Genomic DNA, 27,985 nt, shown 5'->3' on the forward strand with positions numbered 1-27,985 from the left:
CTAATACTATTTATTTTAAAAAAATATAATTAAAATTTTTTATTATAAAATAAATTATTTTTTTAATTAGTTTATAAATATTTAAATAATTTTAAAAAATTATAATTTAATTTTAAAAATTACACCAATAATTAATATTATTATTTTTTATAAATTAAAAACTCAAAAAATAACTTTTAAATATTTTGAAGCGGATATTTAAGGTTGGTAGAGTAGTAGTAGTTGAGTTTGAGTATGGTTAATAAGTAGGAAGAGGCACACACAATTCATCCACGTTAAGCATTTGTGAGAGAATGAATCCATTTAAACACTCGAGACAGAAACAATCAAACAAATAAGCAGCAACATCAAAACGCGCTACGCTCTTTAAATCTTTACCGAACTTAACTGTACACTGTTGACTTACAACACAAAACGACGTCGTTTCCTGATGGGGTTCATCTCTATACTCTGCCCCTGCATGGAGACTCGTCTCAGGGGATCCGCCGCACCCTCCCACGATCCCGGCGACGGAGACGCTGCAGACACCTTCGATCTCTTCTTCGGCCTCCACACACTTCAGCTCGCCACGAATTTCTTCTCTGAGCTCAACCAGCTTGGTCATGGAGGCTTTGGCCCTGTTTACAAGGTACTCAATTTTTTCTTATTAATTTCTTCTCTCTCTTTCTTTTATTATCTCTCTCACACACACAAAATGAGGTTCCACACGTGAACGGTGAACATTTTGTTTCTGTTTTCCAATTAATTATTCGGTTTGATTATTCTTTTAAATTTGATTATTTCGATTAACAATTATTTTCTTAAAATACATGTGAAATGTACAAAAAAAAATCCATTACTAAATTAGTAATATAAAATATGAATTAAATAATGCGACTAATTTTTAATATGCACTTAATAATTTTGTTTTTTGGTTAAAAACACGTGAAATATGTATAAATACAATAGCTCAATTAGGAACTAACCATCCTTTTACTAGCCAATTTTTCGAAATTATTTTTACTTTAAGTTTTAATTTCTAAAATCTAAATTCTAAATCTTATATCTTAAATTCTGAAACTGAAATTTTAACCCCTCAATTCTAACCTTATACCCTAAACCTTTCATAAAGAAGAAAAGTTGGTTTGAAACAAATAGATAGGAACTGATTTTGGTGACATATTTTTTGAATTTAGGCAGTGTTATAAACAAAATAGATGAACAAGGCAACCTTGTGTCTTTTCCTTGCTTTGTACATGGTCTTGAATTGATATTGGTGGTTGGTTATTGCAAATTTTGTTCCGGGTCCTTGAGAGCTAAATTTCATCTACTTATGCTTTCTTGCAGGGGTTGATGCCTAATGGCCAAGTAGTAGCTGTTAAGAAGCTTTCATTAGAATCAAGACAAGGTGTCAAAGAATTTACCAACGAAGTCAAGCTGTTACTAAAAATTCAGCACAAAAACTTGGTTACTCTGCTTGGCTGCTGTATAGAAGGACCTGAAAAGATGCTTGTTTACGAGTATCTGCCCAACAAAAGTCTTGATCACTTTCTGTTTGGTAACTCAATCAATGACTACTAAGCGCCGGTGAAGATGCGCTTGTTTATCCTTGTTTTTGCTTCTTGTTTTTTGGTGGTGATTTGTAGTCATAATAATTTTCAGATAAAACAAAGTCTTCATATCTGGACTGGACAACACGGTTTAGAATAGTTACAGGAGTGGCGAGAGGACTTCTCTACCTGCACGAGGAGGCTCCGGAAAGAATAATTCACAGAGACATTAAAGCTAGCAACATATTACTTGACGAGAGGTTAAATCCAAAAATATCAGATTTTGGTTTGGCGAGGCTGTTTCCTGGAGACGATACTCACGTGCAGACATTCAGGATTTCTGGTACACAGTGAGTAGATTCTATGCTCCTCTTTGTCAGTTATTCTGGTTCAGGAATCCTTATGGCTTTTACATTTGATGAATGCAGTGGTTACATGGCTCCTGAATATGCATTGCGTGGATATCTATCCGTGAAGACAGATGTTTTCAGTTTTGGGATCTTGGTGTTGGAAATAGTTAGCGGGAGGAAAAATCACGACGTGCAATTTGGTGTAGAAAAGGCTGATCTCTTGAATTATGTAAGTTAATCATATGAAACATGAATGCAAATTTAGTGTGGACTGATTATGCTCATGAACTATGATTTTTTAACAAGTCAACAATGAGCTTCAGTAAAATGCATATGTATATCAGGATATGCAAAGGATTACCGAATTGGGAAAGCGCATATGGGTTGTGATTCTTGTTCATGATGTTCACATAGAATATAGTGACCAAGCCGGAAGTTTTCTGCATAAATTCTTTTCACAGTTCTGCAGGATGATTACAATCGCTAGTTTCAAATAGCCCAATTTAACCATAAGGCTAAGGTTATCTACTCTATAATTCTAGGATTTTAGAACAACTAGACGTCCTTTATCTCAAATTTATTTAGTGAACAGAATTAAGCAGTTCATGGGGTCCAAGGAATACACAAATTTCTTATGCTAAGGCTAGTGCTCATCTTTTATATATATATATACTCCCCTTGACAAGCCAATTTGCACATTATTTTGCCATGGAAATAGTTGACTTTAAAAGTTAAAACATTACATTTGGTGTTGATTTTTTCACAATGATTCTTGTTTTACACCATATGTACTAAGTCATGAAGGTATGCCTTTTGCAGACACGAAAAAATCATGCATTGACATGGTAGCATAAAACATTGTGTTAATGTCAACTGGTCAATAGAATTTGTGCTTTATGGAATTGATATGTATATTAGATCCTTGTTTATTGGCTTATATAGGTATTTATCTAACAACAACTTCAAAGCATAATAAATACTGTCCATCTAGCAATAATACGTTACCTTTTATTTCAAACTTTTCAAATCCTTTACTGTATCTGTAGGCATGGATACTTCATCAGGGAGGAAAAGTTATGGATTTAATTGACCAAACTCTTGGTAGATACAACCCTGATGAGGCAGCAATGTGCATTCAGCTTGGATTGTTGTGCTGTCAAGCAAGTATAGTAGATAGGCCTGACATGAATTCTGTTCATCTCATGCTCTCAAGTGATTCTTTTACATTGCCAAGGCCAGGTAGACCCGGAATCCATGGCCGTGTCGGACATTGGACAACAACCACCACCTCTGCTTTTACCAATACTAATGCTAGTAGTGGAACCAAGGCTTCAGGAGGTAGTAGGGTTTCAGGAGCTAGTAGTTATGTGGAGGATTTTTCTAGGAATTCTATCTCCACTTCTTCTTTTGATGAAGGCAGATGAGTATAGTGTAATCAGTTACTTAGAGCTTATTTTTTTGTAACATGATATTTATACTATTACTAGTATAAACACAACTAAATAAGTCTGATCTTATATAAAAGAATATGAGAATTGAGACCTTCTTATATGCTGCTTTGAGCATTTTAGTGATTCATTAATAACAAGCTTGAAGGATCTTAAGGTTGTACTTACAATGAAGGGATTATTTTCATATTTTGAACTTGCATTGCATGTTTAATTGTTTATTGAACAAAGCTATTCAATCTTAACAAGGTATCCTTAGAAACAGAGTTTATGCAGTGGATTTTATGACTAGTCACTTATCCACCGAAAACTGAACTCTGACAAAACTAGAAATTAGTTGTTGGTTTCTAACCGACAAATATCTCGAGACCATAAAACAGAAAAAAACTATTAATCTTATGGAGTTTCGAAAGCATAAAGACAGATTGGAAAATAGTTGCTAAAATTTGTCATAAAAGAATTGCAAGTTTATCAATTAAAAGCTATTCAATTTTTAGCTAGTTAACATATCTTTAAAATGACTTGTATATAGATTTTGTGGTTAACCTCTTATCCACCAAAAAGTGAATTCAGACTGATCTAGAGATTAGTTTTTAGTCCCCAACCAATAGATATCCCAACACCATAAAACAGCAAAAGCTACTGAATTTTATGGATTCTCAAAAAGCATAACATTCTATAGTGGAAGATAGTTGCTGAAATTTGTCTCAAAAGATTAAGAATGTGTTTGTGGGTTTAGTAGATGTGAGATATATTTTCAGAATATGTATGAAGAGTTACATTTTTTCGTAGAATTGTGACTTATTCAAAAATTATGCCTGTTAAAAGGTTGCAACTATTTGAATAGTTATGTCTGTTGAAAGGTTGTAACTATTTGAAAAGTTGTGTCTGTTGAGTATGTAACTGCACATTGCATGTAATCTATAAATATCCCTCATTTTTTTTATTGCAATTGGATCGATCTCAACACTTGTTTCATGCACAAAAGAAAGAATATAGAATATTATTCTGTAAATTATCATTTAGTGTAAAACTTGAGTGTGTAAGTGCATAAACAAGTCTGTGCGCTATTTGATTCACTTTCCCCTTCTCTCATAACTTACAGTAGATGTATAGTTTTTTCTCTTTTTCTTTTAGGTTCCCAAATTTTTTCCATGCATATCTTTTAAAAACATTTCGTAAATGGTTTAGGTATATATACACACACGAATTTAGTTAACAAATGTTCTTAAAGTACTAATTAAGATGAGGATTTTTTTTAATAAATAAAATAAATATTTTATTTACCAAAATATATCATTTTTAGCAATTTTATAAAAATTCATTATATCTCTTATCTCGTTTACAGTGTAAACGAAATAAATACACGTAGTGTAAATAAAATAAGCCACAATCGAAAAAAATGACGTATATATTTCGTTTATAGTGTAAACGAGATAAGGGTATTCTTATTTTGTTTATACTGTAAACAAGATATATGAATAGTTATGACGTATACAGTGTAAACAAGATACGTTACAATAAAATTTCAGCAGTTATAAAAGCATGTGCAACCCTTTATTTTCTCCACAAACATTTCATTTCTTCTTCTCTTCCATTTTTCTAACAAAAAATAAGTTAAAATGTCTCGTAATAGTAGATATGAGAAATAGTAACACGGGTGATATTTGAGTGCGATAATCCCATTCTGCGGTGCATCCAGCGAGTAAACTCTTTGTCTAAAATGGAGTCTTTCGGTTTTGGTTGTTTTGACTCCATGACCACGAGCATGTGCGCCTAATATTTGAGATCCATAGGAGAATCATGATGAAATAAGTGATTGAGCTCTCAGTGGAGGTCGGTGATGTTGGTGGCGGTGGATCTGGTCACTCGGATTTTGTGCAGGATGACCCACCTCTCGCACCATCTTCAATACACATTGCTAGTTCAAAAATCTTTTCCTCCAAAATTAGTAAACCTCTTGTCTGCCTCTTTTTTTTCTTTTTTTTTTTATTCTTTTCGCTCTATATAAAATTTATATTTTATATTTTATATTAATAATTTAACAAATCAAAATAAATTATCAGATATTTTTTTATTATAATTAAAATAAAATTTTTTCTTAACTTTTAAAATTAACAAACTCTCTCATTCTTTTTCTTTATCTTTTTCTCTCTTTTAAAACTTTCAAAACTAACAAATTCCTTCTCATTCTACAAAAAATAAAATTAACATAGTATAATTTACAAAATATATATTATTATATACATATTTTTTATTTAATTTTAAATTTTTACTATTTATATTTTTAATCCATATTTTTACTTTTTTTAAATATTTATTACGGGTAATTTAAAAAAATACTAATATTATGATTAAAAATTATAATCAAAATTTAATTATTTTTTAAAAAAATAATTTTATAACTATCTGTATAAATTTTTTTATACTAGTAGCTAATTATATTTTTATATATATAAAAAAATATTATTTTTAAATAACAAATATAAAAATTAATTATTTTTATTTGTGTAACAAATCATCTAATCAAATATAAAATTATACATGTCAAATTCTTTCAACTTTTAAATAACAAATATTAAAATTAATTATTAGTAAAAAATTAAATTCTTTTATATTAAAATAATAATTAAAAAACTTATTTAATTTTTTTTAATCTATATAAACCCTCCTCGAAAATTTTTGTCTCTTACGATATTTTTGTAAAAATAATTCAATACTATAAGTTCTTAATTCAATACTATAAATTCTTATACCATAATCTATACGGTTAGTACCGACATAGTTTTAAAAAATTTATATTCCCATATGTTATTACGAATAAAAATACTAATATAAACTAAATACACTACTTATAGTTTCAAACATTTATCTACAAAAGAAATGCATAAATGCCTAAGAGAATTTTTAAAATTAGTAACTTTAAAACGAGTTAACAAAATTATATGGTGGTTAAAGACAACGGTGTCCGACTCTGGTCACCCGAGGAAATGGTGGCTTCCCACTCGTGGTCAACAAACCGATGGTGTTCAGCGGATAGCAGCCGAAAATAGTTGTAGGTAGCAGATAAAACCTACTTACAGTTACAAGTTTGCTTTCATTCCAAGACAACTAATTAAAATTATAAATTGAAGAATTGTTTTTAAATTTATAATAGAAAAAAAGTATTCAAATCCAACATTGACGAGAAACTGGTAATAGTATCTTTCTCAACAATACTAACGGAAGCCCAGCATGAAAGGCACTTGAACAAAATTTTAACCAGTATCCACCATGTAAAATTGATGACGAAATTCAAAACTACCAACAAAGGGAGAATCTAACAAAGGGAGAATCTAGGCCTCTTGTGCAGGGTAATCAAACACCACATCTTTGCCTGAAAGTTTCCTGTATACTGCAGCAAAAGTCTCCAACTTGTACTCAGTGTTGTTTCGTTCCTTGGGATCCAAGAAAACCTATCACCAAAATAGACAATTCCATGAAAATATAGATTCGTTCTTTTTCTCAAAAGATTACATTCATTCACAAGTATTAACCGTCTGATTCCCTAACACAAACTTACCTTCATGATTGTCGACCCATCAACACGATACCTAACACGCTTCCCAACAATCTCAGCAGGCAATACAATATCCTCAAGCATTGCCTCATGCACAGCAGTGAGGGTACGGTTGCGAGGGCGCTGAACTGCAGATCCTTTCTTTGGCGGCCTCACTATCCTACGGGTGGCAATCAACACTACATCCTAAAAATTTAAGAACATTCCAGAACAAATAATTATAACCCCACCTAAAAAAGGTTAATAGATAAGGGGCTATATCACAAATAGAACTAGTGGTATTATGAATACTAGAGAAAAAAGTAAACTTAATGTATCATTAAAAAAACTAGCAAGACAAATTTTGACAACTGATGATATTCTAGCTGCAATTTGGTTAAGCATAAATACAGCTTCTTAACATTAGATGACCAGAAATCTAGAACTGTTCCATGCTAAAATAATGAATAAATAGATTGCAACAAACAGAAAATTCAACAAAATTCCAAATCATTAATATTGAGTGGAGCACAGGAGAAGGTAAAGGAATGGACAATTTCATCAAGGAACAGTGGTAACAAATATCATACATCTTCCAAAACAAAGGTGTTGACTGTGTAGTGCGTACCTTGCCACTGAACTTCTTCTCAAGCTCTCTAACAAGTCTAACATGAATCTTCCGGAAACCTTTCCTTAATCTGAAGGGAACGTGGATAACAACAGCCTTTCGACCCCCAGACACATCAACTTGACTGCATATTAAAACCAGGGATACACATCAAGACTAAAACATAAATCTACCTCACAGAAAAACTACAAATAATTCACATACTTACACAGCTGAATTTATGTATAAATCTTTCAGTTCGCTTTTCAGCTCCGTATTGGTATTTTCAAGATCAAACAAAGCCTACAACAATAGAAGTTGAACAAAAGATTAATACTTGAGAAACTAAAACTGATAAGCAGCAGCACCGACAGCATATTTGTAAGCGAAATGAAACCTGTCCAATAGACTCTTCGAATTCAGTTGGCTCAACATCCTTATCTTTGTGGATCTTCTTCCTGAAAGTGTACATCTTTGCAACTGCATAAACATACAAAATAGGAACTTTGTGAAGCTGTAGCTTATAGGTTGTTAATTCTGTTTTCAATGTAAACATCTCCCAACAAGCAAGGCATAACAAGACCGCCACACAAAAAATTGCCCAACATACATACCACAAAAAAAAAATAAATAAATAAAACATAGAACTAACACATTAATCACACCTTCCATATCTATGTCGATTACATCTCCTACCATGTTCACCGGCATAACACACAGAACACAGCACAATAAAAGAGGAATAATTCCCTAATCCAACACATATTCTGCATGTCTTCAAATCTCATTCAAAGAATAAAAATCACATGTTCCATTCCCCCTCCCAAAAAGAAAGATTATCTCAAATTACATCGCCAGTATAAAACTATAAAATCCATCGCAGAGCGACGGCATTACCGACATTTCGTTAAAGTTAATGGATTATGAAACATAAAAACAAAGAAGAATTGAGATTTATATAAATGGCAAAAATTTGATTCTCAGTTACAATGGTAAAACACACTGCATAGTTACGAATCATTCAAAGAGTGAAACTTGAATCCCCAAGCCAAACCCAATTTAACAGAATAGAACCATCGATTAAGTTCCCATTACAACATTCACACAAAAGGGCATACTTTTATTTATTACAGATAAATCCTAAAAGACACAACTTTTATCACAGTTTGCACAAATCAAAGCTAAGAGAACCACAGATTGCATCAGAGGTTAATAAGGTATCAAGGTAAAGACTCGCCTCTTCGAGGGTAGAAGCTCCTCCTGATAGATCCGCTCCAAAGAGTAAGAGTATTCACGCAGCTCAGATTGTAAACCCTAGTTTGAAGAATTTAGCTTTAACTTATAAAGGTAAACCAAGGATTGAGATTGGATTTTATAGAGATGAACTGACGGCTCAGATTTAGTGAGGAAAGTATGCTTAGCCTAAATTTGAATAATCACTTTCACTTTGTATGATTAGCCTAGTCCAATTTTACACTGTTATTAACTTATTATGCATGGATTTATAAAATATTTTAAATCAATCTCCAAAAAAAGAATATTTTTTAAATAATAAATTTAAAAATTAATTATTTTTAATAATTATATAAAATAATGAAAAGAGAAGATTTTGGAGGAGAGAACAGAAAAATAATGAAAAGACCGAGGGTTTAAAATTTAAACATCACTTGTCCGTAAATTTAAAATAGATGAAGAGAAGGGGTTTGAAAGACTTATTATCCAGTTATAATTTTAGTCTTTATTTAAATATTATAAATAAAAAGTAAATAATAGTACAATAATTTTTTAAAAATAAAAAAAAGTATTTTAAATATTATAAAGCCATCCAATTTATTAAAAGTAAAGATCTTGCATTTAGTTAGAGAAAAAAAAAAAAGATGATGTATTTTTTGTCAGAACTTTTTATTATGTTCAAATTTAAAAACATCAGTTTTTCATTCTTGCTGCTAAAGATATTTATTATTTCATAATTTTAGGAACAAATTAAAATTAAAATAAAAAAATAAAAAATAAAAATAAGAAAACTGCAATCAAGCGTAGAAGAAAATTGAGCTAAAGGTGTATCTAAAATGGTTACTGTCTCCTAATAATTTAGATATTATTATTAGAAAAAAGTGCTACTCTTTCTCTTAGATATTTTTTCTTTGTGTTATGTTCAGTCACAAAAAAAAATCTACTTACTGTATGATCATATTTTCATCAATATATCATGTTAAATGACATGATGTAATTCAATAAAATATTGATGAGAAAAAAAAGATATTTTATTTTCTCAACAAAAGAAACCCCTAGAAATTATATTTTGGAATTCCAAACATTATATTAACCAAATATATTGAAAATTTTTAAAATGGTGTTACTTAATAAACACTCCTAATTCAAGGTTTGCTTAAGCGCTATTCTAAAAAAATATTTTTTTTAAATGATATTTTTTTAAAAAATTTTTTATAAAAGTAAAAATAATTTTATGTTTGAATATCTCATGTAAAAAAAATTATTTATTAATTATATTTAAATAAAATAAGATAAAAATATTTTTTTATTTATTATGTAAAAAATATCTTTTTCTTAAAAAAATATGTAAATTATAGTTTTTTAAAAAAAAATTATTTTTTTAATATTTTTATTTTTACTATTAGAAATTTGTCAAATACATTAAAAAAATATATTTTTTTTATTAATTAAATAGAGCCTAAGCAAGCATTAGATACTGAATTCTATCATTGATTCACATTGGTTGGCCTCTCAAATTTATGAATTTGTATACAAGTTACTAGAAAAAATACTCAGTTTGATCTCTAAAGATACACTCGAATCTCAATTCAGTCCTTAAAGTTTTAATTGTCTCAATTTAATCCTTAAACTTTTTAAATTTTAATCATGTTAATCCTTGCGGTAATTTTTATCACAGAATTAATTAAAAATTTAAGAACTAAATTGAGACAATAAATTAAAACTTGAGTATAATTTCAAAAACTAAACTGAATATTTTCTCTAATTATATTGGTGGTTATCTTTAAAAAAATCTTTACTGTATACTCCTAAAGTGCCACAATTTATCCTTGTTCCCACATATCTATCATTGATCCACGTTGATTGCACTCTCTCATTATTGGGAGCTCTCGACAATCGGAGAGACCATCCAACTCAAAATCTAACTCTTCCTTATTTTTTTTAATGTGTGACTAATTTTAACATTCCTCACAGTTAACAACACTAACACTTATTATATTTATATATTACATATATTACATATATCAAGTGGTTACTGTGAAGCTTCAATAAAATATGTATGAACTTTTTTTTTTTTTTTACAAGAAAATATTTGTTGGTATTGTGGTTTTTGTGTTTTACACAGTTTACACTCAATTTTCCGATACGATAAATAGACTCATGAATATTGGCTCTTCTCAACTTTTTTTTTTCTTTCTCAACTTAACATTAGGTTACAAAAATGCACTGATCCCCGAAGCAGAAAACACAGAACAATTAATTAGTAGACAAATGCAATTGTGTACAATAAGATCGTAGAAAATCTTTATTGACATAAAAAAAATTAATCATCATATATTTATCTATATTGGTATATTTTTCTTTATATATTTTTAAATAAAATAATCAAACATTAGAATAATTACAATTTTTAAAAATAATATAATTAAATTTTTTTTATAAATATTGTTAAGTTTAAAAAAATAAAAATAATAATTTAATGGTGACTAAATATTATAATTTTGGATCATCCAAAAATATGTGTGACAAGTGTGATTTTGTGCATGCCAAAATTAAATAAAATTACAATAAATAAGATCCAATAACACATATTTCATTCTCATGTGGCCCATGATAATTGTTGCTGATTTCAAACAAAAAAAAAAAATATTTTCTTCTCTAGTTTGTAACTATATACTTTATGCTCTCCTCTGATTGCAACCCATGTGATTAATCCTAAGTTAAGGAAAAAAGAGAAATTTAACAAGTAAAAAATGAGTGTTCAATAGGGTTCAAACATTTAAGAAAAAGTAAACCATAAATCTTGACATTGAAAAGAAAAGAGAGGGAAAAAAGTCAAAATTTGGAGCTAAGAAGCAAAATCAATTTTTTTAATTCAAAAACCAAATAAAAAAAATTATATTTTTGTGCTTCCATTCTAATTTATTGAAGCTGACTTCCTTTTGCATGTACCATTCAAGTAAGAGGAGGAAAATAAACTAATAAAGGTTGTCTTTTTCTACTACAAATCAAATGTCAAAAGTAAATTTAGAGCCAAAGAATGGATGAATGGTTTTGATCTTTAAAACCAAAAGAAAAAAGAGAAGCAGCTAGGCAAAAATGCATGTCAACTCTAATTATTGCTATTGTCCCATCTTTTCTCTGCGTTATTATTATGATATTTGGGAAAGAAGAACAAGTCAAATGTGTTCAACCAAACTCAAGTTTCGGAAGTTTTACTCTTCTTTAAAAAAGGTAAATAGCCAGAAATTAAAGCAAGAAGAGTAAGAACATTGTTTGGGTCTTCATAGCTTTCAAGTTTATCCTTCTTTTTCTTCATGATTTTACATTGAATTTTCTGTGCTTTAGTTTTATCTTTCTTTATTTTTTATCAATGAAAAAAAGTATTATGTGAGGTATTAGAAAAAACGATTGAGAGAAAAGACAAAGTGAGTAATCTTAAAGAAAAGTCAGAAAATTATGTAAACTCTTTTATTTGTACTTTTATTTTATATTCATGATCACGAGGGGATTTCCTTACGTGAGCACTTAGTGGTTAAAAGTATAGGCAGTGAACCTATCCAAATCAAGCTTGGGTGGAAGTTTGATTTGTTTCAGATAGAATTGGGTAGAATCTTAAAAAAATTAGTGATTATAATCTTTGTGAAAGATAGTAGAAATTCTACCACAGTTGTAGTGAAGACTAGATATAGGTCACATTATACATAATGGTTGAACCAGGATGTATGGCTAAGTCATTTTTTCCTCTATGTTCTTCTAATTCTGATTTATTTTGATATGAGACAAAATGAAATTGTCTTCTGCACAATTAATCCAGCAGACATCATAACAACTCAGTATACTCAAAAATCTTTTGTTTGCTCTACTACTGATCAATCGTTAAGAAATAAAATAAAATTGTCTTTTACATAATTAACATTAGAGACTCAATAACAATACTAAATTAAATTCAGTTTAAAGTTAAAGTATATAAATTTAAAAAAGACCATAGATTCAATCTTCTCTTTTTAAACTATCCATAACCTTCAAATATAAATATGTATTTATGTAAGATAATTGATTATTTATATTCACCTAACACTCTTAACAACAACAAAAAAATAAAGCAAACCTTAACTTTAATTAATTACTGATTTTGTATACTGCTAAAGTGTGACAATTCATCCATGTTCATGTTCCACATGGTACATACAAAATCCTTGTCTAGCCAATTGCCTTGTGACACTTGGCATTCCATATCGATGTTGAGTGCATCCATGCCATACGCATTAGTGATGTTATCTAAAGCCTCAAACTGAACCATGTTTGCCATATTTGTTGACTCTGTGAAGGACATGCATGATGATCCATTATTGTTGTTGTTGTTTTCATAATCTGAGTAATCCACACAATTTGAACTTGCACCATTCATCATACAAGAAGGTCTCTCACATGGAATTATTTGAGTTTTTGCTGGTGTTGGTGTTGCTTCTTCAATAAGTGATGGATATTGCTGCATTTGAGTGACACAATCAAGAGACATTGTTGGAATAATTAATGCTTGGTTTTGGTTTTGCTCTTGGTATGATTCTTTTGATTCATCAACAAATCTTGTCCTCCATAATGCGTCAATCTTGAAATACTTCACTTGTTTTTGGATTCTTGTTCTCCAGAAGTTCTTGATTTCATTATCTGTCCTTCCGGGCAATTGTTGTGCAATTTTTGACCACCTAATTAACAAATAATGAGCAAAGTTTAAGTGTCCAACTACAACCAAGTGTCAATTTTAAATTTTGGATAAGATTTATTACAAATACATCACGTGTAAAATCAACTATTAAATTAGTTATTTGTATATGATACAAACTGAAATATAAAATATATATTCAAAATAATAACACATAATATATTAAAACATAAAATACATATTACAAAATACAAATAAATTAAATAATATATATTTATATATAAATACATAATAAATAATTTAATAACTGATTTCCTTTTATATAACATCTTTTGTTTGTCTTTTATTATGTGAAATAAAGAAATTTATTGTTAGGGGCTTTTCATAATGACAAAATGTATGTCTTTATTTTTATTTTTATTTTTTTGACAAAAAGACTTTTCACATAAGATTAGATGCAATAATATTCGTATCCTGATAAATCATTTTATTGTCTTTAAAACTTATATTTTACTATTTTTACTTCTATCTTAAAATAAAAAGTGTTAAAATTTGTTACATTAATGATTCAATATCTCTTTAGTATAAATTAAATTATATCCAAATACAACGAAAGAAATCTACGTATAAATAATTTTACTATAAATATGATATATAATAAAACTTAATAATATCATCTAATTTATATAGTCAATCCTATGTTCTTATACAGTGGGATAAAATTTTGTTATTGTTGTTTATCAAGCCGTAAAATTAAGTTGCCAATGAACTATAATTCAAACAGTTTTTTTATATTTACTTAGAGGTCACGAGTTTGAATCTTCCTATTTTTAGTAAAAAAAATGCCGTGAAATTAAGTAGCATATTATTAGTAGTGGCATATAAGTGAGTTTTGGTTTTGGAGGAAAAGAAAAGAAAACAGAAGGTTCTTTAAACAATGGTAAATGCACCTGTTGCCCCACTTTGAGTGGAGTTCAAAAATCAAAAGCTTTTCTTGTGGGGTTAAATTTCCTCTTTTCACATCTGGCTTTAGATAATTAAGCCACCTTAATCTGCAACTCTTCCCTGTTCTTTTTAACCCTGCTTAGAAAGAAAACAATGAAACTAATATTAATTAGAGTTAATTATTTGATTAATCTAATAATATTACCTGAAGATTTGGCCAGAAAATTCCATCTTCCTTCACCATGAATGGCAATGCACATTTTGAGAAGATCATCCTCTTCATGGGTCCAAGGTCCTCTTCTAAGTTCATTATCCTTATTATTATTATCATCTTCATTAGAGCAGCTAATAATGTTTTTATTATTGCTCTTTGAAGAAAAAGACATGGTTTGTGACTTAAATAAAGCTTAGAACACTAACATGCATATATAATATATGAATAAGAGACTTTTAGAGGAATATAGAAAGAACCTAGACAGAATTATAAAGCAAATTGGCCTCTGCAAGATTAAGATTAATATTTATAGTTTTATACTGTTGTGTATGCTGATTTTAACATCTTAGTATGTAATGTATGACGTGTGTTTTTTTATTATAATAACGCCAATAAATTTTTAATTTAAATGTCATGTATATTAATATTATAACTTTTTGCTAATAATAAGGGTCTTAAGAGATAAAGATACTATAGTTAAGGATATCATAAACAAGAAAGTTTTATGAAAAATAGAAGATAAATTTTTTATTTCATTGAAAAAATAAATTTTTTTTTCATCTACTCTTTTAATTAATTCTTTTAAAAATACTCTTGAACTAAATTCAATGGATATTTATATTGAATTTTTCAAAAGCATCCTCATCTTTTATACTGCCAATGCAAAATATGTAACATTTGTCTTGTCAGATTGAGTTGGAAACAGCAAATTTAGTTTAATGTAATGTAAATTTCACATTTCATCAATATTTAATAAAAAATAAATTAATTAAAATGACATTAGAATTTGTTTAAGGTGCGTGAAAATAACACAACTCTAATTATATACAAGGTTTTAATCTCCTATTATAGTGTTTCAGCATTTTGATGGGAATCTGGTCAAAGTGAATATATATATATAACATGAACTTTAGTACTTTAATTTTATTAAAGGTAAAAGAAAACAATATACTACTGCTTTTAGAAATTCCTTGTATATGAGACAGCTTCCTGATGCATAGATTCATTGCTCAGCATCTTACCCACTAGCTAGCTACTAGAAGAGTTATAAAAATGGAACAAATGTTAATTATAAAATAAACGTGATGCTTGAACCTTCACTAAAGTTGAATCTGTCCATTGTCAAATGACAACTCAATTAATTGAATTTGCAATTTATATTGGCCACTCAATAATCAAGAAAAGTCTCCCCCTCGCTCTAGCTTGCAATCACTTCTTAAATGTACGAGACATGAATCTTTCAAATAGGGTTGGTGGGGTTAAATTGTAATGAACTAATTAATTATAGAAGGGGTATCTTTTTTTTTTTTTATAGGAAATTTTACTCTTCTTTTTTTTTTGAGAGATGATGCTAAAATGACATTCTCTTTCTTTTTCTTATAATTTTTAAGAAATTTTTTCTTTAATCTATTAAATTTTTTGTGTTAATTAATGTTAATTTTATCCATTTAAAAAAAAATTATTTTTTACAAAAATATTCTTTAACAAAAATTTTATTTTTTGTCAATAAGTTTTGTTATCAAAATATTCTTTAATAATTTGTATTTTTATTAATTAAATGATATTTTCACTAAAATATTTTAAAAAAATTTAATAATTAAATTATTTTTTCTAAGATATCCTTCAATAATTTTTTAATTATTAAATTTTTATTTTACGAAAATTTTTGTCAATAATTATTTTTATATTTTACTATTAATTTTTCGATATCAATATATATTATTTTAACATTAAATAAAAAAAATTTTACTACTGTTAATATGTATAAGAATTAATATAAATTGATATCGAAAAATAATCTTACCTAAATTTTCTTATTTAATATTAAAATAATATATATTGATATCGAAAAATTAATAGTAAAACATAAAAATAATTGTTAACAAAAATTTTGGTAAAATTATAATTTATTAATTAAAAAATTATTGAAGGATATCTTAAAAAAAATAATTTAATTATTGAATTTTTTAAAAAACTATTTTGGTAAAATACAACTTAATCAATAAAAAATAATTTATTAAAGAGTATTTAGTAAGCAAAATTTAATGACAAAAATAAAATTTTTATTAAAGGATATTTTTGTAAAAAATAATTTATTTTTGAAAAATGGATAAAGTTAATATTAGTTAACACAAAAAATTTAAAATAAATTAAAGAGGAGGTTTCCTAAAAGTTATAAAGGAGAAAAATATATATTTTACAAATAAAAGAGAGAAGAGTGTCATTTTAGCATCTCTTAAGAGAAGGGAATGGAATTTTCTCTTTCTTTTAATCATATGGAGAGTGATGGAAGAAAAAAAAAAGAGAAAAATAGTGAGAGCAGACAAAATAAGTACATAATAAGAATAGAAATTCAAAATCCATTAAAATTAGTTTTAAACGAGAGAACCTTTTTCTAGAAAACAGACAAAAAAAAATACAGAATGTATCCAAAATATAAAGATAAGAGAAAATTTCAAAAAATTAATTAAACCAAAGATTTTTTACAATGTTTGTGGATAATATTCTACAATTGGTAAATTTATAATTGCTATAAAAAAATTAATAGAGGAACAAGTTATTGATGTATTTCTATATAAAAAAAACAAGTGTATATTCCTCATAAATTTACTTTTGTTAGATACGCGATCGAGAATCACATATAGAAGACAGTCTATAACTTTTATGGCTATGAAGTAAGTATAGTATAATTATTAGTGTCAGAAACTAAACACAGGAGAAATGAAAATAAAAAATTGGAAAAAGGAAAAATTAGTTCCTGAGCTTTTATTTCGTGGATAAATTCATTCTTAAAGATCTAAAAATACAAAAACGTTTCTTACTATTCAAAACGCATGATGGATCGATCCTTCCGTACAAAATACTCCTCCAGACATAACGGAGACAGGTGATGTGTCGCTTAATTGGTGTTGTATCTATTTATGTGGCGAGATGGGATTGTTGAGGAAAGTTTGTGTGTCCGTTGGGAAAAAAAAAGTCTTGGACAAATAGATCCTTGTGACTTAAAACGACAACGTTTGATAATGTTGACTGTAGTCCTTGCGTTTAAACATAATTTCAAACAAGCCCATATGAATCTCACATAATTACTTGATGTCCTAACACACATATGTATGATCTTTTTTCTCAAAAAAAAAAAAAAAAACAACCTTTGATCTTCTCCAGTTCTTCGTTTTCTGTTAAGGTTGCACTAGTGAAACTACGCTGGTGGAGTTAATGGTGTCATCTATACTGGTAAGTACATTTATTGCGAAAGTCATTGGGTTTGTGCTTTCGAACGTTATTTGCTATGCATGTTGTAGGTTGGGGTTTCTGTACAATGTAGTTAGTGAGGGACCTGGAAGATGGGTTATCTGGGTTTTAGGGCTTAGGTATTTCTCTGATTTGCTAATGTTTAGTGCTGATCATGGTAGACAAGTTTGATAAAGTGGTCCCTATCTGAGTATTTTGTGCTGAACAATATTGCAGATAGATGATATTTTTGTGGTTCCTGTTTTTCATTACGGGGACTACTTCATAAGGATCCTTACTGGTGAGTTAGTTTACCTACAGGGTAAAGTTGAGAGGTTCCCATCGATAGACTTGGATTTTGTAAATTTTGGTAATTTGATAACATTGTTCAAAGGACTGGAATATCAAGCATACAAGGAGGCATACTGGTATGATCTAAAGAGCAAGGATATAGAGTCAAGGTTTTACAAACATTAATAGCAATGCACAACAATCACAGTAGCAATATGACAAAGTAATATAAGTGTATGTAAATGAAGTACTTGATTGATATATAAGACAAGAATCAATTAAATAGTATACCAATACCACCCTGAGCTCAAGGGAGGTCTGCATTATCAAATAGCAACATAATACCTATCCGGATAAATACCCTATCCGGTCCCTGACCTTTTTTCCAAAGGACAAAGCGCATTTTAATCATCCTGAAACCTTAACCAGGCCCCCATTTATCTATAAAATTGTACAAATCGACTCCTGTTCCTGGTTGATAAATAGTGGCCCATATGATATGTCCAGTGAGGTGCCAGGTATCAATATCAATTTGTTAAAGGGACTAAAAACCCCCTCAACAAAACTTAAAACCCTAACTATCCTTGGCTCGTGCTGCGGCTACCTTCCTCTTCTCCCTTTCTTCCCCCTTCTCTGTTTTCCAACTCCCCCTCTACCCACAACTGCTTTGTTCGCCGCCTGCGTCCCCTTCTGTTTTCACTGCTGCTGGTTGTCTTGCTCGATTTCTCCTCTGGTGTATGGTGACTATAAGGGCATGCCGAAGTTGCAGATCATAGAGTTCATGGCAAAGGTTATGATATTGTTATTAGGGTTGATATACATGGCGTGTAGATGCTGAGAAAGGTGTTGAAAAAATCGGCAGTGCTTATTTTTCTGGTGGCAGAAAGTGAGGCAGCGATGGTGGAGAGGCTGATAGATCAAAAGACGGATACAGTGGACTTGCTACTTGTGAGGATAGCGACAGCAAAGAAGGAGGTGAAATACGTGAAGAATTTTGATTATTGTGTGGTGAATGCGCACGAGAAGCTTGAGAATGTGGTGAAGCTTATAGAGTCTATTATTAATGCTAAGAAAGCTAGGGTTATACAGAGGAGTGCTATCATATAGGTATTATTACTTTTTACTAAGGAAATATGCAATGCTTGCTTTCTTGCATGTGTTTTGTGTTACTAATATTGTGATTACTATGTTATGTGAATTCCAGAATGCACCATAAAAATTTGTAGAGTTTCATCTATTGTGATTTCGCTATGTTAGGGATTGGATTTTCTATAGTGAGCTCAATGAGTTGTTTGCACAGGTTGTAAAGGTGTATGTATGATTGATTGATGGTGGTTCTAGAGATGGCATGATGGAAGAAGAAAAAAAGAAGAGGAGAAAGAAGAAAGGAAGAGGAAGAAGAAAAGAGAGGTTGGTTCGACGATGGTGGTGCTGCAGTAATGATCATGAAGGTGAAGTTTGATGATGTTAGTGATGGAGATGATGGTGGCCGAAGAGAAAGGAGAAGAAGAAGAGGAAGAAAAGGGGGAAGAAGAGGAGAGTTTTTTTTTGGCGATGGAGTTTTTAATCTCTTTAACAAATTGGTATTGATACCTGCCACTGTGACATGACACATCAGATCTCACCAGACACGTCAGATGAGCCACCATTTATCAACTGGAAACAGGGGTCAATTTGTACAATTTTTTAGATGGATGAGAGCCTGGTTGAAGTGCGCTTTGTGCCTCGAGAAAAAGATCAGGGGCCGGATAGGACATTTACCCTATCTATTCTTTTCTTACACTCTAATTCCCTTTTTATATCACAACACATATTCCAATCTGTTGTAACTAACTCTGACCTCAACACAGGCTAATAATTCTCTATGACGCACTCCTATTTACTTTTCATAGTCTTTCATCCATATAGGTGGTTTCCTTACCCTTTTGTTACTTGAGTTATTCTGCATAATGGCTTCATTAGGCCCATCCGCTTGTTTTTTTGGGCCTCATTATTGACATTACTATTATTTTTCGCATCAATTACTCCCCCTAGGATAATGATCTTGTCCTCAAGGTCCTCAGCAGGATAAATCTTCACCAACTCAAACCAACTGACCCAAGTTGCTTTTTCTCTTGGTGCACCTTGCCACTCAACTAACACTTGGACAGTTTGAAAACCATCATCGAGTAGCCTATGCTTACTATTAATGATTGTAGCTGGAAGTGGTTCAAAAGGTAGAGAGAGGGGAAGGTCAGCGGTAGTCCCAACCATAGCCAGGTCCCCTTTAAATTCCTTCAACAGCAAGACATGAAAAATTGGGTGTATAGCACTGCTGATTGGAAGTTCTAGCTTGTACGTGACAACTGCTACTCGTTGCAGCACCTTAAACAGCCCATAAAACCGCTTAGCAAGATTTAAGTTACCCTGAGCTACCACTGAGCATTGCATGTATGGTTGCAGCTTCAACAGAACCCAGTCACCAGCATTTAACAATTTCTCTCGACGATGACTATCAGCTAGGCGTTTTATTTGATTTTGTGCCTGTTGGAGGCAAAACTTCAGTTCCATATCAAGAGACTCTCCCACTTGCAGCAAGTCATCTACATCCTTAACTGAAGATGAGTGATGCACATACCTTGGAATGGTTCAGGTTGGAAACCCATATAGTGCTTCATGTGGAGACATCTCAATTATAGTGTGGAACAAGTTGTTGTAACAAAACTCAACCCAATTGAGATAAACTAACAACGAAACTCATCCCAATTGAGATAAACAGACCATTTTTCAGGGTGGGCATGGGTGAACACACGCAGGTATTGTTCCAGCATTCGGTTTACCAACCTCAGTCTCACCATCAGTATGCAGATGATACATTGTACTATAGAGCAGCTTAGTACCACAATTTATGAACAATTCCCGCTAGAAGCGACTTAACAAGAGAGGGTCTTTATCGGAGACAATAGTGGCAAGGAATCTATAATATCTTATCACTGAATTAATGAACCTCTAAGCAACAAGTTTGGTTGAGAAACCTGTCTTCAATGGAGCAACCCAGGCAATCTTGCTGAATCTATCCGCGACAACAAGTATAGTAGTAAAGCCATTAGAGTTTGGAAGCATAGTGATGAAATCCGAACTGATGTCATCTCATGGTTTTGCCAGAATAAGAAGGGGTTGAAGGAGACCTTGTGGTTTGGTAGCAATATACTTTGTACATTGACATTTGACACAACGATCGATGAAGCGGACAACATCTTGGCACATTCCAGGCCAAAAGAATAGTTCACTCAGCCCCTTGTACGTTTTCAAAATGCCGACATGATCCGCTGTTAGGGCAGAATGAAACTAGGTTAAGAGAGTAGTACACAAATCAGTAAAATTTGGCGCCTAAATTTGCCCTTTATACAGCACTAAACCATCCTTAAACACATAATCGGAAGGCAAGTCGCCATTCCTCAAGCATTCTTGAAGTTGTAACATCTCTTTCATCTCACTATTGGCTCTCAATAATTCAAAAACGAGTTGAGATTGCGCTGTTGTGAATGCTTGGAATCGTAGACAGTTGAATTCTTCCTCTTGGTGGGATAGGGTATCGGCTACCTTGTTGAACTTGCCAGGACAATACTCAATCTCAAAGTCATACCCCAATAACTTTGAGAGATAGTGCTGTTGTTCAAGGGTGAGGATGACTTGAGTCATGGGATCCCTTAACCATTGATGATCGGTCTTGATTAGGAACCTCTTATCTAGCAAATAGTGCCGCCAATTTGTGACTACTTGAGTTACGTTATAAAGTTTCCGCACATAAGCAAATACTTGTGTTAAACGCACCCCTAATTTCTTGTTAAAGTAGGCAATGAAATGACCACCTTAAGATAGAACCGCACCAATACCAGCGCTAGAAGCATCAATTTCTACCACGAAAATTCGGGAGAAGTTAGGGAGTGCCAAAACAGAGGTGTTAATTATCAGTTGCTTTAAATGGTGAAAGCCTGGTCAGCGGATATGGTCCATTGGAAGACATTCTATAATAACCCATTCAAAGGGAAGACAAGTTGAGCATAATTGGCAACGAATTTTCTATAATATCCAGTCAATTCGAGGAAGCCCCTTAATTGTTTCACTGTGGTGGAAACAGGCCAAGCTAAGACTGCATCAATCTTTGTAAGATCTACCTTCACTCCTTCCCCAGCAATTACATGTCCCAAATACTCAACATGTTGTTGTAAGAATGCACATTTTGACTATTTGGCAAAGAAATGGTTCTCCTGTAAAACTTGTAAAGTTTGAGCCAAATGCCTTATGTGCTCTTCATGGGTCTGACTATACACCAGTATATCATAAAGAAAACAGCAATACACCGTCTCAAGTAGGGTTGGAAGACTCGGTTCATGGTTGCTTGGAACGTAGAGGGCGTATTAGTGAGGCCAAACGACATGACCACAAATTCGTAGTGGCTCATATGAGTCTTGAATGCCATCTTGTATATGTCCTCTTCCTACATTCTAATCTGATGATAGCCGCTCTTCAGATCAATCTTGGAAAAGAATTCTGCCCCATATAACTCATCAAGTGTCTCTTCTATGGTTGAAATTAGAAATTTATCTTTCACAGTGATTGCATTCAGAGCTCTGTAGTCAACGTAGAAATGCCAACCCCATCCTTCTTCTTCACAAGCAAAACCAAGCTTGAAAAAAGTACTTTGACTATCACAGATTACACCGGTTTGTAACATCTCAATCACTAACTGCTCCATTTCTTCCTTCTGAAAATGTGGATATTTGTAAGGTCTAATGCTCACCGGAGTTGCACCTGGACAAGATGGATTTGATGATCAATAGTTCATTGTGATGGGAGTTGTGTGGGTTCTTCAAACACCTCAAAAAATTTCTCTAGAATTCTTTGAACATCTTCATTAATCACTGTTGGAATTGATGCTAGTGATGAACCCCTGACCTCCAATTGAAATAAAGAGGCAATATTATGACTGCTATAGAGTTTCTTCAATTCTCTGAAATTCAATTTTGCCTTTCATAATAAGCGTTCGCCTTTGAATGTGACACATCTCCCTAGTACCTTGAAATTCATGAACAAGTCGATATAATTAATATGGATAATACTAGGGGTGGAAAAAGGCCAGGCGGCCTGCCAGGGGCCTGTAGCCTGGCCTAACCTGTTATAAAATAGACACAGGCTCAGCCTCTTATAAAAATCTTATTATGTTAATAGGTTAGATCCAAACTCACTAATTAGCCTTATTGGCCTGTCAGGCCTGCCTGGCCTGTTAATACATAATTACATATATAAATAATTTTTTTATTATTAACAAAATTATGAGATATGTTAAATTTATTATATTTAATTATAAATAGTTTTGTATATGTTAAATACTTTAAAATTTAAATTTTTTATAAATATTAAATATGACATATTACATATAAATATGTTTATTAAAAAATAATTTTTTTAAATAATATTTTTATTTTTGTAAAAAAAATTATCAGACATTTTAACAGACTTCGAGTCAGGCCAGTTTGAATAACAGGCCAGGTTTAGTACTTTAAAAAAAGCCTATAGCAGGCTACTAACCAGGCTCAAGCCAATTGACTACATGATATGACAGGCCTGTTAAGAGCAAAGCCTGACTTGGCCTGGCCTGTTTTCACCCCTAGATAATACCCGGCCGCATCATCCAATGTACTCCTAGAACCACATTTGCGTCTTTCAGATCCAGTACATAAGTGTCCACAGAGAAGTTATACCCTTGTACCAATAAAGAAAAATCTTGGCATTTAGTTGCACAATTAATGGAATCACCATTGCCCATTATTACCTGAAGTGTTGGAGTCAGGGTGAGGGAAAATTGAGCTTCCTGGCAATTGACTATTTGATAAAGTTGTGGATGCTGCTACCATCAATCAAAATCAGCAAGGGTTGATTGGTGTGTGTCCCTTTCACGCGCAGAGTCTCGGGGTGGAACTCCCTGGCAAGGGCATTGAGACTGATTCATGGAGGTTGTTCCCCCTCGTTGTGTCCTGCATCCTCCAAATCAGAGTCATTCTCCTCTTCAGGTGTTCCGGCGGTGCCATGTAAGAGCTTTTAGAGTTTCTCTTCACCTACGAGGAGCTGATAAGAAACCTTGCAGCGATGTCCTTAACTGTAATGTTCATCACAATAATAACACAAGCCCTTCTCCCTTTGTGCTCAAATATCAGTGCTGGTTAGTTTCTTAAATGCCAGTAGGTTTATTTTTGGTGTTGAAAAAGAAGAGGGTGTGTTAGCAGATGCTCTGGAGCTTGTGGCAGGGGTAGTCACTGGGTGAGAACTCTTGGGGCTAAGGATGATTGGGTTCAAGGTTCTATTCGGACACAAACCGAGGTGGGTTTTAGGTTGGGCCTTATTGCTATCATTCCTAGATAAGCCTAGCATTGCTGCCTTCTTCTGCTCATGGAGTTTAGCCATGGAAACAACCTGGACATAAGATGCAGGTTGGACTAGGAGCAATTCACATTTGAGCTAGTCTTGGAGTCTAACAACAAAGAGGGAGATGATCCACTCTTCATTCTGCCCATTGACTATGTTAGTTAACTCTTCAAATTGGTTTTGGTACTTTTCTACCGATCCACTCTGCTTCAATTTTTTAATGGTGGTGAAAGGACTATAAAAGAGATTCTTTCTAAATCTGACTGTTGGTGCTTCCTGCTGGCGCTTCCAGAAATGTGTCCCAATTATAGATGATGCTGTTGTTAATACCCCATCGATACAATGCATATGTCGTCCCTACCAAATGAAATGATAACACCTGAATTCTCTACTCCACGGATATCTCGAACGTTTCTAAATATTGACGAACGTAAAAGACTCAATCTTCCACTGAGTTAACAAAATTAATTTTTTAACTGAGTTAATAAAAATTTAATAATTAGTCATTTTTCTCGAACAAAATTAATCTTTCGTAGATACAATATTAATTTTTTATTTTTTCTAATCAATTTTGTCATTGTTGGAATATTTTATAGTTAGAAATAACTATTTATACTATTGGAATGGGTAGAAATAGGTACATATTACGTTCTATCTAAAAATCTTTACGAAAAATATGCACCCAATCAAGTTGGAGTAAGGTAGGTCCTTGCAGATATGAGTAAAAACCTAAAGTTGTCAACTTGTCATCTTTTTTTTTATAAGATGAATTTAACCATTTCCGATCTACAAATTTCGGTTCATTTTTTTAGTTATTGTAAAAAACCTGGTGTAATGCCACAATATTGGAAGTGAAGGTGTTTTGCAAAACTGTGGCGGCGGGACAATTCGCACTCTGCAAATTGTCAGGAGCAGATTCTGCCTGACACAGCCATGAAGACAATACGCAAAGGGCGGATTGTATTTTTATAATATTTAAGGGACAATACACAGTCTGCGTATTGTGTTATTTAATATTAAAGGGACAATACACAGTCTGCGTATTGTCAATACAAAGACTGCGTATTGTCAATCCACAGACTGCAAATTGCAAAAACACAAATTACGTATTGTTAATCCGCAAATTGCGTATTGTATTTTCGTAAATAAAAAATTATAATTGAAGTACTATAAAAGGAGGAACGGTATTAGGTTGATTGAGTGTGAGAGTGTTTTATTTTTTTAAGAATATAAGAGTATAAAAATGGAGAGAGGTATTAGTTTGAAAATGTATTATAATGGTCAAATCTTTCCCCAAACATCTGAGGGTGTGAGTTTTGTTTGTGAGAATCCACGTAATATTGTTATTCCTTTTGCAATAACATACGAGGAATTTAAGAGTATACTTTGTCAATGTGGTGATAATCAAGTATTAAAGAGAGTCGTTAATATTTTTTATAGACAGCCTGTTTTAGTGTTCGGTGGTTTCGTTCAGTTTCAAATGATGCATGTGATTGACGAAGGAAGAATGCAAGGAATGTTTTCGATCTACCAACAAACACGGGCACAAGTGTCTATTCTCGAATTGTATGTTGAGTTTGAAGAATTAGTTGAGGTTGATTTACCGGAGGCTAACATCGACTGGACAGTTTATAACAGTGAAAGCGAAGAGGAATTTGAGGGCACTTACCATATTATTGGTCCAACTGAAGAAGTGGGTGAAGATGATATAATAGTTGAGTCTAACATAGCAGATGTGGCAAATGCACTGGCGAGCCAATATCCATCTAGAGAGCCTTCTTTCATGCACGCCTTGGATGTAGACGCTATGAATGCACCAGAATTTCCTGAATATATCAATTCAAGTAAGCAGGACCATGTTGTGAGCTTCTGCAAGCATCATCGGTTGACTAGGAACTTCCTGCTGTAAACCAAATTGTCTTTTGACCCTATCTGATGCATGCCATTCAATGCACTCAAATGATATCAGTGACACAGTTGCACTCCACATTAAGCGATGTTGCAAGATTTCATTAGGAACTACAATGTTTCCCATACGTTCATGGCTGTACGGGTTCCACACAAACTGCAAACGCATAACAAAACAAACGTATAAACATAACTACAAAACAATGCACAATAATAATAAAACTAACAAATGTAATAAAAAAAACTTACCCGATCTGCAGGAATATCATCTATTAACTGCCTAATATGCGAGATGGTCCACTTTTTATAGCCATGAAATTGCGAGCTCCAAGCAATCCAGCTAAAATAAAATGAAACTATATTATACTAAACCCATATATTTAAATCATATATTTGAACAATGCATACTAAATAATTCATAGTAACATGTTATATTAACATTAGTAACTTTACCTGCACGCAAGCGGAGAGCTTGGTTGCGATTGCACAGGTGCTAGGAACAGTAACCGTTCCCAAGCCCATACACAAAGCAGCGCCAATGGACCATCCGCATCTTTACAATTATAACGTGATACCCGACATAATGTCCTATACAAATGTGCCAGGCAAGCTGAATTCCAACTAAATTCCCTAATCTAAGCAAAATTATGGAATAGAGGAAAGAACTTCCAGTGGATTGTCATTCCGGACTTGTCACAAAATAAATTTGTGCTGAACAACAATAATATATGAATCTTTACGTACATTTGCCTGCCCAAGGCAGTATCTAACTGCATGCGTCACTTTAGGGTGCGGAGCCATGCAAGTTTGACACCGCTTCCTTTGTGATCAGCTGCAGTAGGTACTGTCGCAAATTGTATCATGAATTCATTTTCGAGGCTACTACTGCTGCTATCTGTGAATCCTGACACCGGTAAACCATCCGTCGGGAGTCCAAAAATCATTGCAACATCTTCCAAGGTAATCGTGCATTCACCGTATGGAATGTGGAATGTGTGAGTTTCCAGGCGCCATCTTTCAATCAAGGCATTGATAAGTGCATTGTGCAAAGTAAGTTTTCTTAGTATCTGAGATATGTGATAAAATCCACTATCCCGTAACTCGATTTCAACTCGGGGATCATACACATCTTGGTGGAGATATCTTGATCCCAAATCTCTTGAATTCCGAAACAAAATAAGAAATATAATGAGTATCAAAAACAAAAACAACAACAATAATAAGAACAATAATAATAACAACAATAATAATAAATGAACAAAAATAAAAAATAATTACATATGGTGGATGATCCAGATATTCAACAATATGATCTTCAGGATGCGTAATGTCACGAACCATATTCTGCATTTATTTTTTTCCTGAAAAAAATATATTATATAAACTTTATTAGTCTGAAAAAATTCATATTTAAATTAAATTTGAATTTAAAAAATTAACTCTTATTTAAATTTATTATATTTAGATATTTATAAAAAATATCAAATATGTTTAACATATTTAAAATATATTTAAATTAAAAAATATTTTAAATCAAACTTAAATATATATTTAAATACATATTAAATTAACAATTAAAAATATTTTCAATTTTAAATATATCTTATGACTATAAATGTA

The 27,985-nt window shown here is 31.7% G+C and overlaps 4 protein-coding genes across 5 annotated transcripts; 2 read left to right on the forward strand and 2 right to left on the reverse strand.

Annotated features, from left to right (window-relative positions):
• Positions 1 to 241: 241 nt before the first annotated feature.
• On the forward strand, positions 242 to 3,505 carry LOC130947327 (cysteine-rich receptor-like protein kinase 44). Its single transcript, XM_057875995.1, has 5 exons — positions 242 to 628; positions 1,327 to 1,537; positions 1,642 to 1,879; positions 1,958 to 2,108; positions 2,926 to 3,505. The coding sequence occupies exons 1-5, from the start codon at positions 431 to 433 to the stop codon at positions 3,301 to 3,303; spliced, it is 1,176 nt and encodes a 391-aa protein (XP_057731978.1). The 5' UTR covers positions 242 to 430; the 3' UTR covers positions 3,304 to 3,505.
• Positions 3,506 to 6,442: 2,937 nt separating this feature from the next.
• Positions 6,443 to 8,798, reverse strand: LOC130947347 (40S ribosomal protein S7-like). Its single transcript, XM_057876025.1, has 6 exons — positions 8,710 to 8,798; positions 7,870 to 7,952; positions 7,702 to 7,775; positions 7,494 to 7,617; positions 6,890 to 7,072; positions 6,443 to 6,782 (listed from the first exon to the last, which is right to left on the reverse strand). Exons 2-6 carry the CDS (start codon positions 7,942 to 7,944, stop codon positions 6,663 to 6,665), a joined length of 576 nt encoding a protein of 191 aa, XP_057732008.1. The 5' UTR covers positions 7,945 to 7,952; positions 8,710 to 8,798; the 3' UTR covers positions 6,443 to 6,662.
• A 3,936-nt stretch (positions 8,799 to 12,734) lies between these two features.
• LOC130951457 (MYB-like transcription factor EOBI) lies at positions 12,735 to 14,775 on the reverse strand. Of its 2 annotated transcripts, none has more exons than XM_057880105.1 (3): positions 14,522 to 14,775; positions 14,322 to 14,451; positions 12,735 to 13,414 (listed from the first exon to the last, which is right to left on the reverse strand). In XM_057880105.1, the coding sequence occupies exons 1-3, from the start codon at positions 14,700 to 14,702 to the stop codon at positions 12,832 to 12,834; spliced, it is 894 nt and encodes a 297-aa protein (XP_057736088.1). In that variant the 5' UTR covers positions 14,703 to 14,775; the 3' UTR covers positions 12,735 to 12,831. The 2 variants fall into 2 exon arrangements, with proteins under 2 accessions (XP_057736088.1, XP_057736089.1); XM_057880106.1 differs by having other exon boundaries at positions 14,558 to 14,703.
• Positions 14,776 to 18,806: 4,031 nt separating this feature from the next.
• Positions 18,807 to 19,159, forward strand: LOC130949039 (guanylate kinase 3, chloroplastic-like). Its single transcript, XM_057877874.1, has 2 exons — positions 18,807 to 18,842; positions 18,884 to 19,159. The coding sequence occupies exons 1-2, from the start codon at positions 18,807 to 18,809 to the stop codon at positions 19,157 to 19,159; spliced, it is 312 nt and encodes a 103-aa protein (XP_057733857.1).
• The last annotated feature ends 8,826 nt before the right edge of the window (positions 19,160 to 27,985 follow it).

Source organism: Arachis stenosperma, chromosome 9, assembly GCF_014773155.1.
Source record: "Arachis stenosperma cultivar V10309 chromosome 9, arast.V10309.gnm1.PFL2, whole genome shotgun sequence".
Classification (NCBI taxonomy): domain Eukaryota; kingdom Viridiplantae; phylum Streptophyta; class Magnoliopsida; order Fabales; family Fabaceae; genus Arachis; species Arachis stenosperma.

What these genes read in the sequence shown, in the direction of transcription:
- LOC130947327 (XM_057875995.1), top strand. Translation starts at nt 431, where the DNA reads ATGGGGTTCATCTCTATACTCTGCCCCTGCATGGAGACTCGTCTCAGG. An exon ending in GCTTTGGCCCTGTTTACAAG is followed by an intron (nt 629 to 1,326) that starts GTACTCAATTTT and finishes GCTTTCTTGCAG; the next exon opens with GGGTTGATGCCTAATGGCCA. An exon ending in AGGCTGATCTCTTGAATTAT is followed by an intron (nt 2,109 to 2,925) that starts GTAAGTTAATCA and finishes CTGTATCTGTAG; the next exon opens with GCATGGATACTTCATCAGGG.
- LOC130947347 (XM_057876025.1), bottom strand. Translation starts at nt 7,944, where the DNA reads ATGTACACTTTCAGGAAGAAGATCCACAAAGATAAGGATGTTGAGCCA. An exon ending in TCGAAGAGTCTATTGGACAG is followed by an intron (nt 7,776 to 7,869) that starts GTTTCATTTCGC and finishes CTATTGTTGTAG; the next exon opens with GCTTTGTTTGATCTTGAAAA. An exon ending in AGAAGAAGTTCAGTGGCAAG is followed by an intron (nt 7,073 to 7,493) that starts GTACGCACTACA and finishes TTAAATTTTTAG; the next exon opens with GATGTAGTGTTGATTGCCAC.
- LOC130951457 (XM_057880105.1), bottom strand. Translation starts at nt 14,702, where the DNA reads ATGTCTTTTTCTTCAAAGAGCAATAATAAAAACATTATTAGCTGCTCT. An exon ending in TTTTCTGGCCAAATCTTCAG is followed by an intron (nt 14,452 to 14,521) that starts GTAATATTATTA and finishes CTTTCTAAGCAG; the next exon opens with GGTTAAAAAGAACAGGGAAG. An exon ending in CACTCAAAGTGGGGCAACAG is followed by an intron (nt 13,415 to 14,321) that starts GTGCATTTACCA and finishes TTTGTTAATTAG; the next exon opens with GTGGTCAAAAATTGCACAAC.
- LOC130949039 (XM_057877874.1), top strand. Translation starts at nt 18,807, where the DNA reads ATGCCGAAGTTGCAGATCATAGAGTTCATGGCAAAG. An exon ending in TCATAGAGTTCATGGCAAAG is followed by an intron (nt 18,843 to 18,883) that starts GTTATGATATTG and finishes CATGGCGTGTAG; the next exon opens with ATGCTGAGAAAGGTGTTGAA.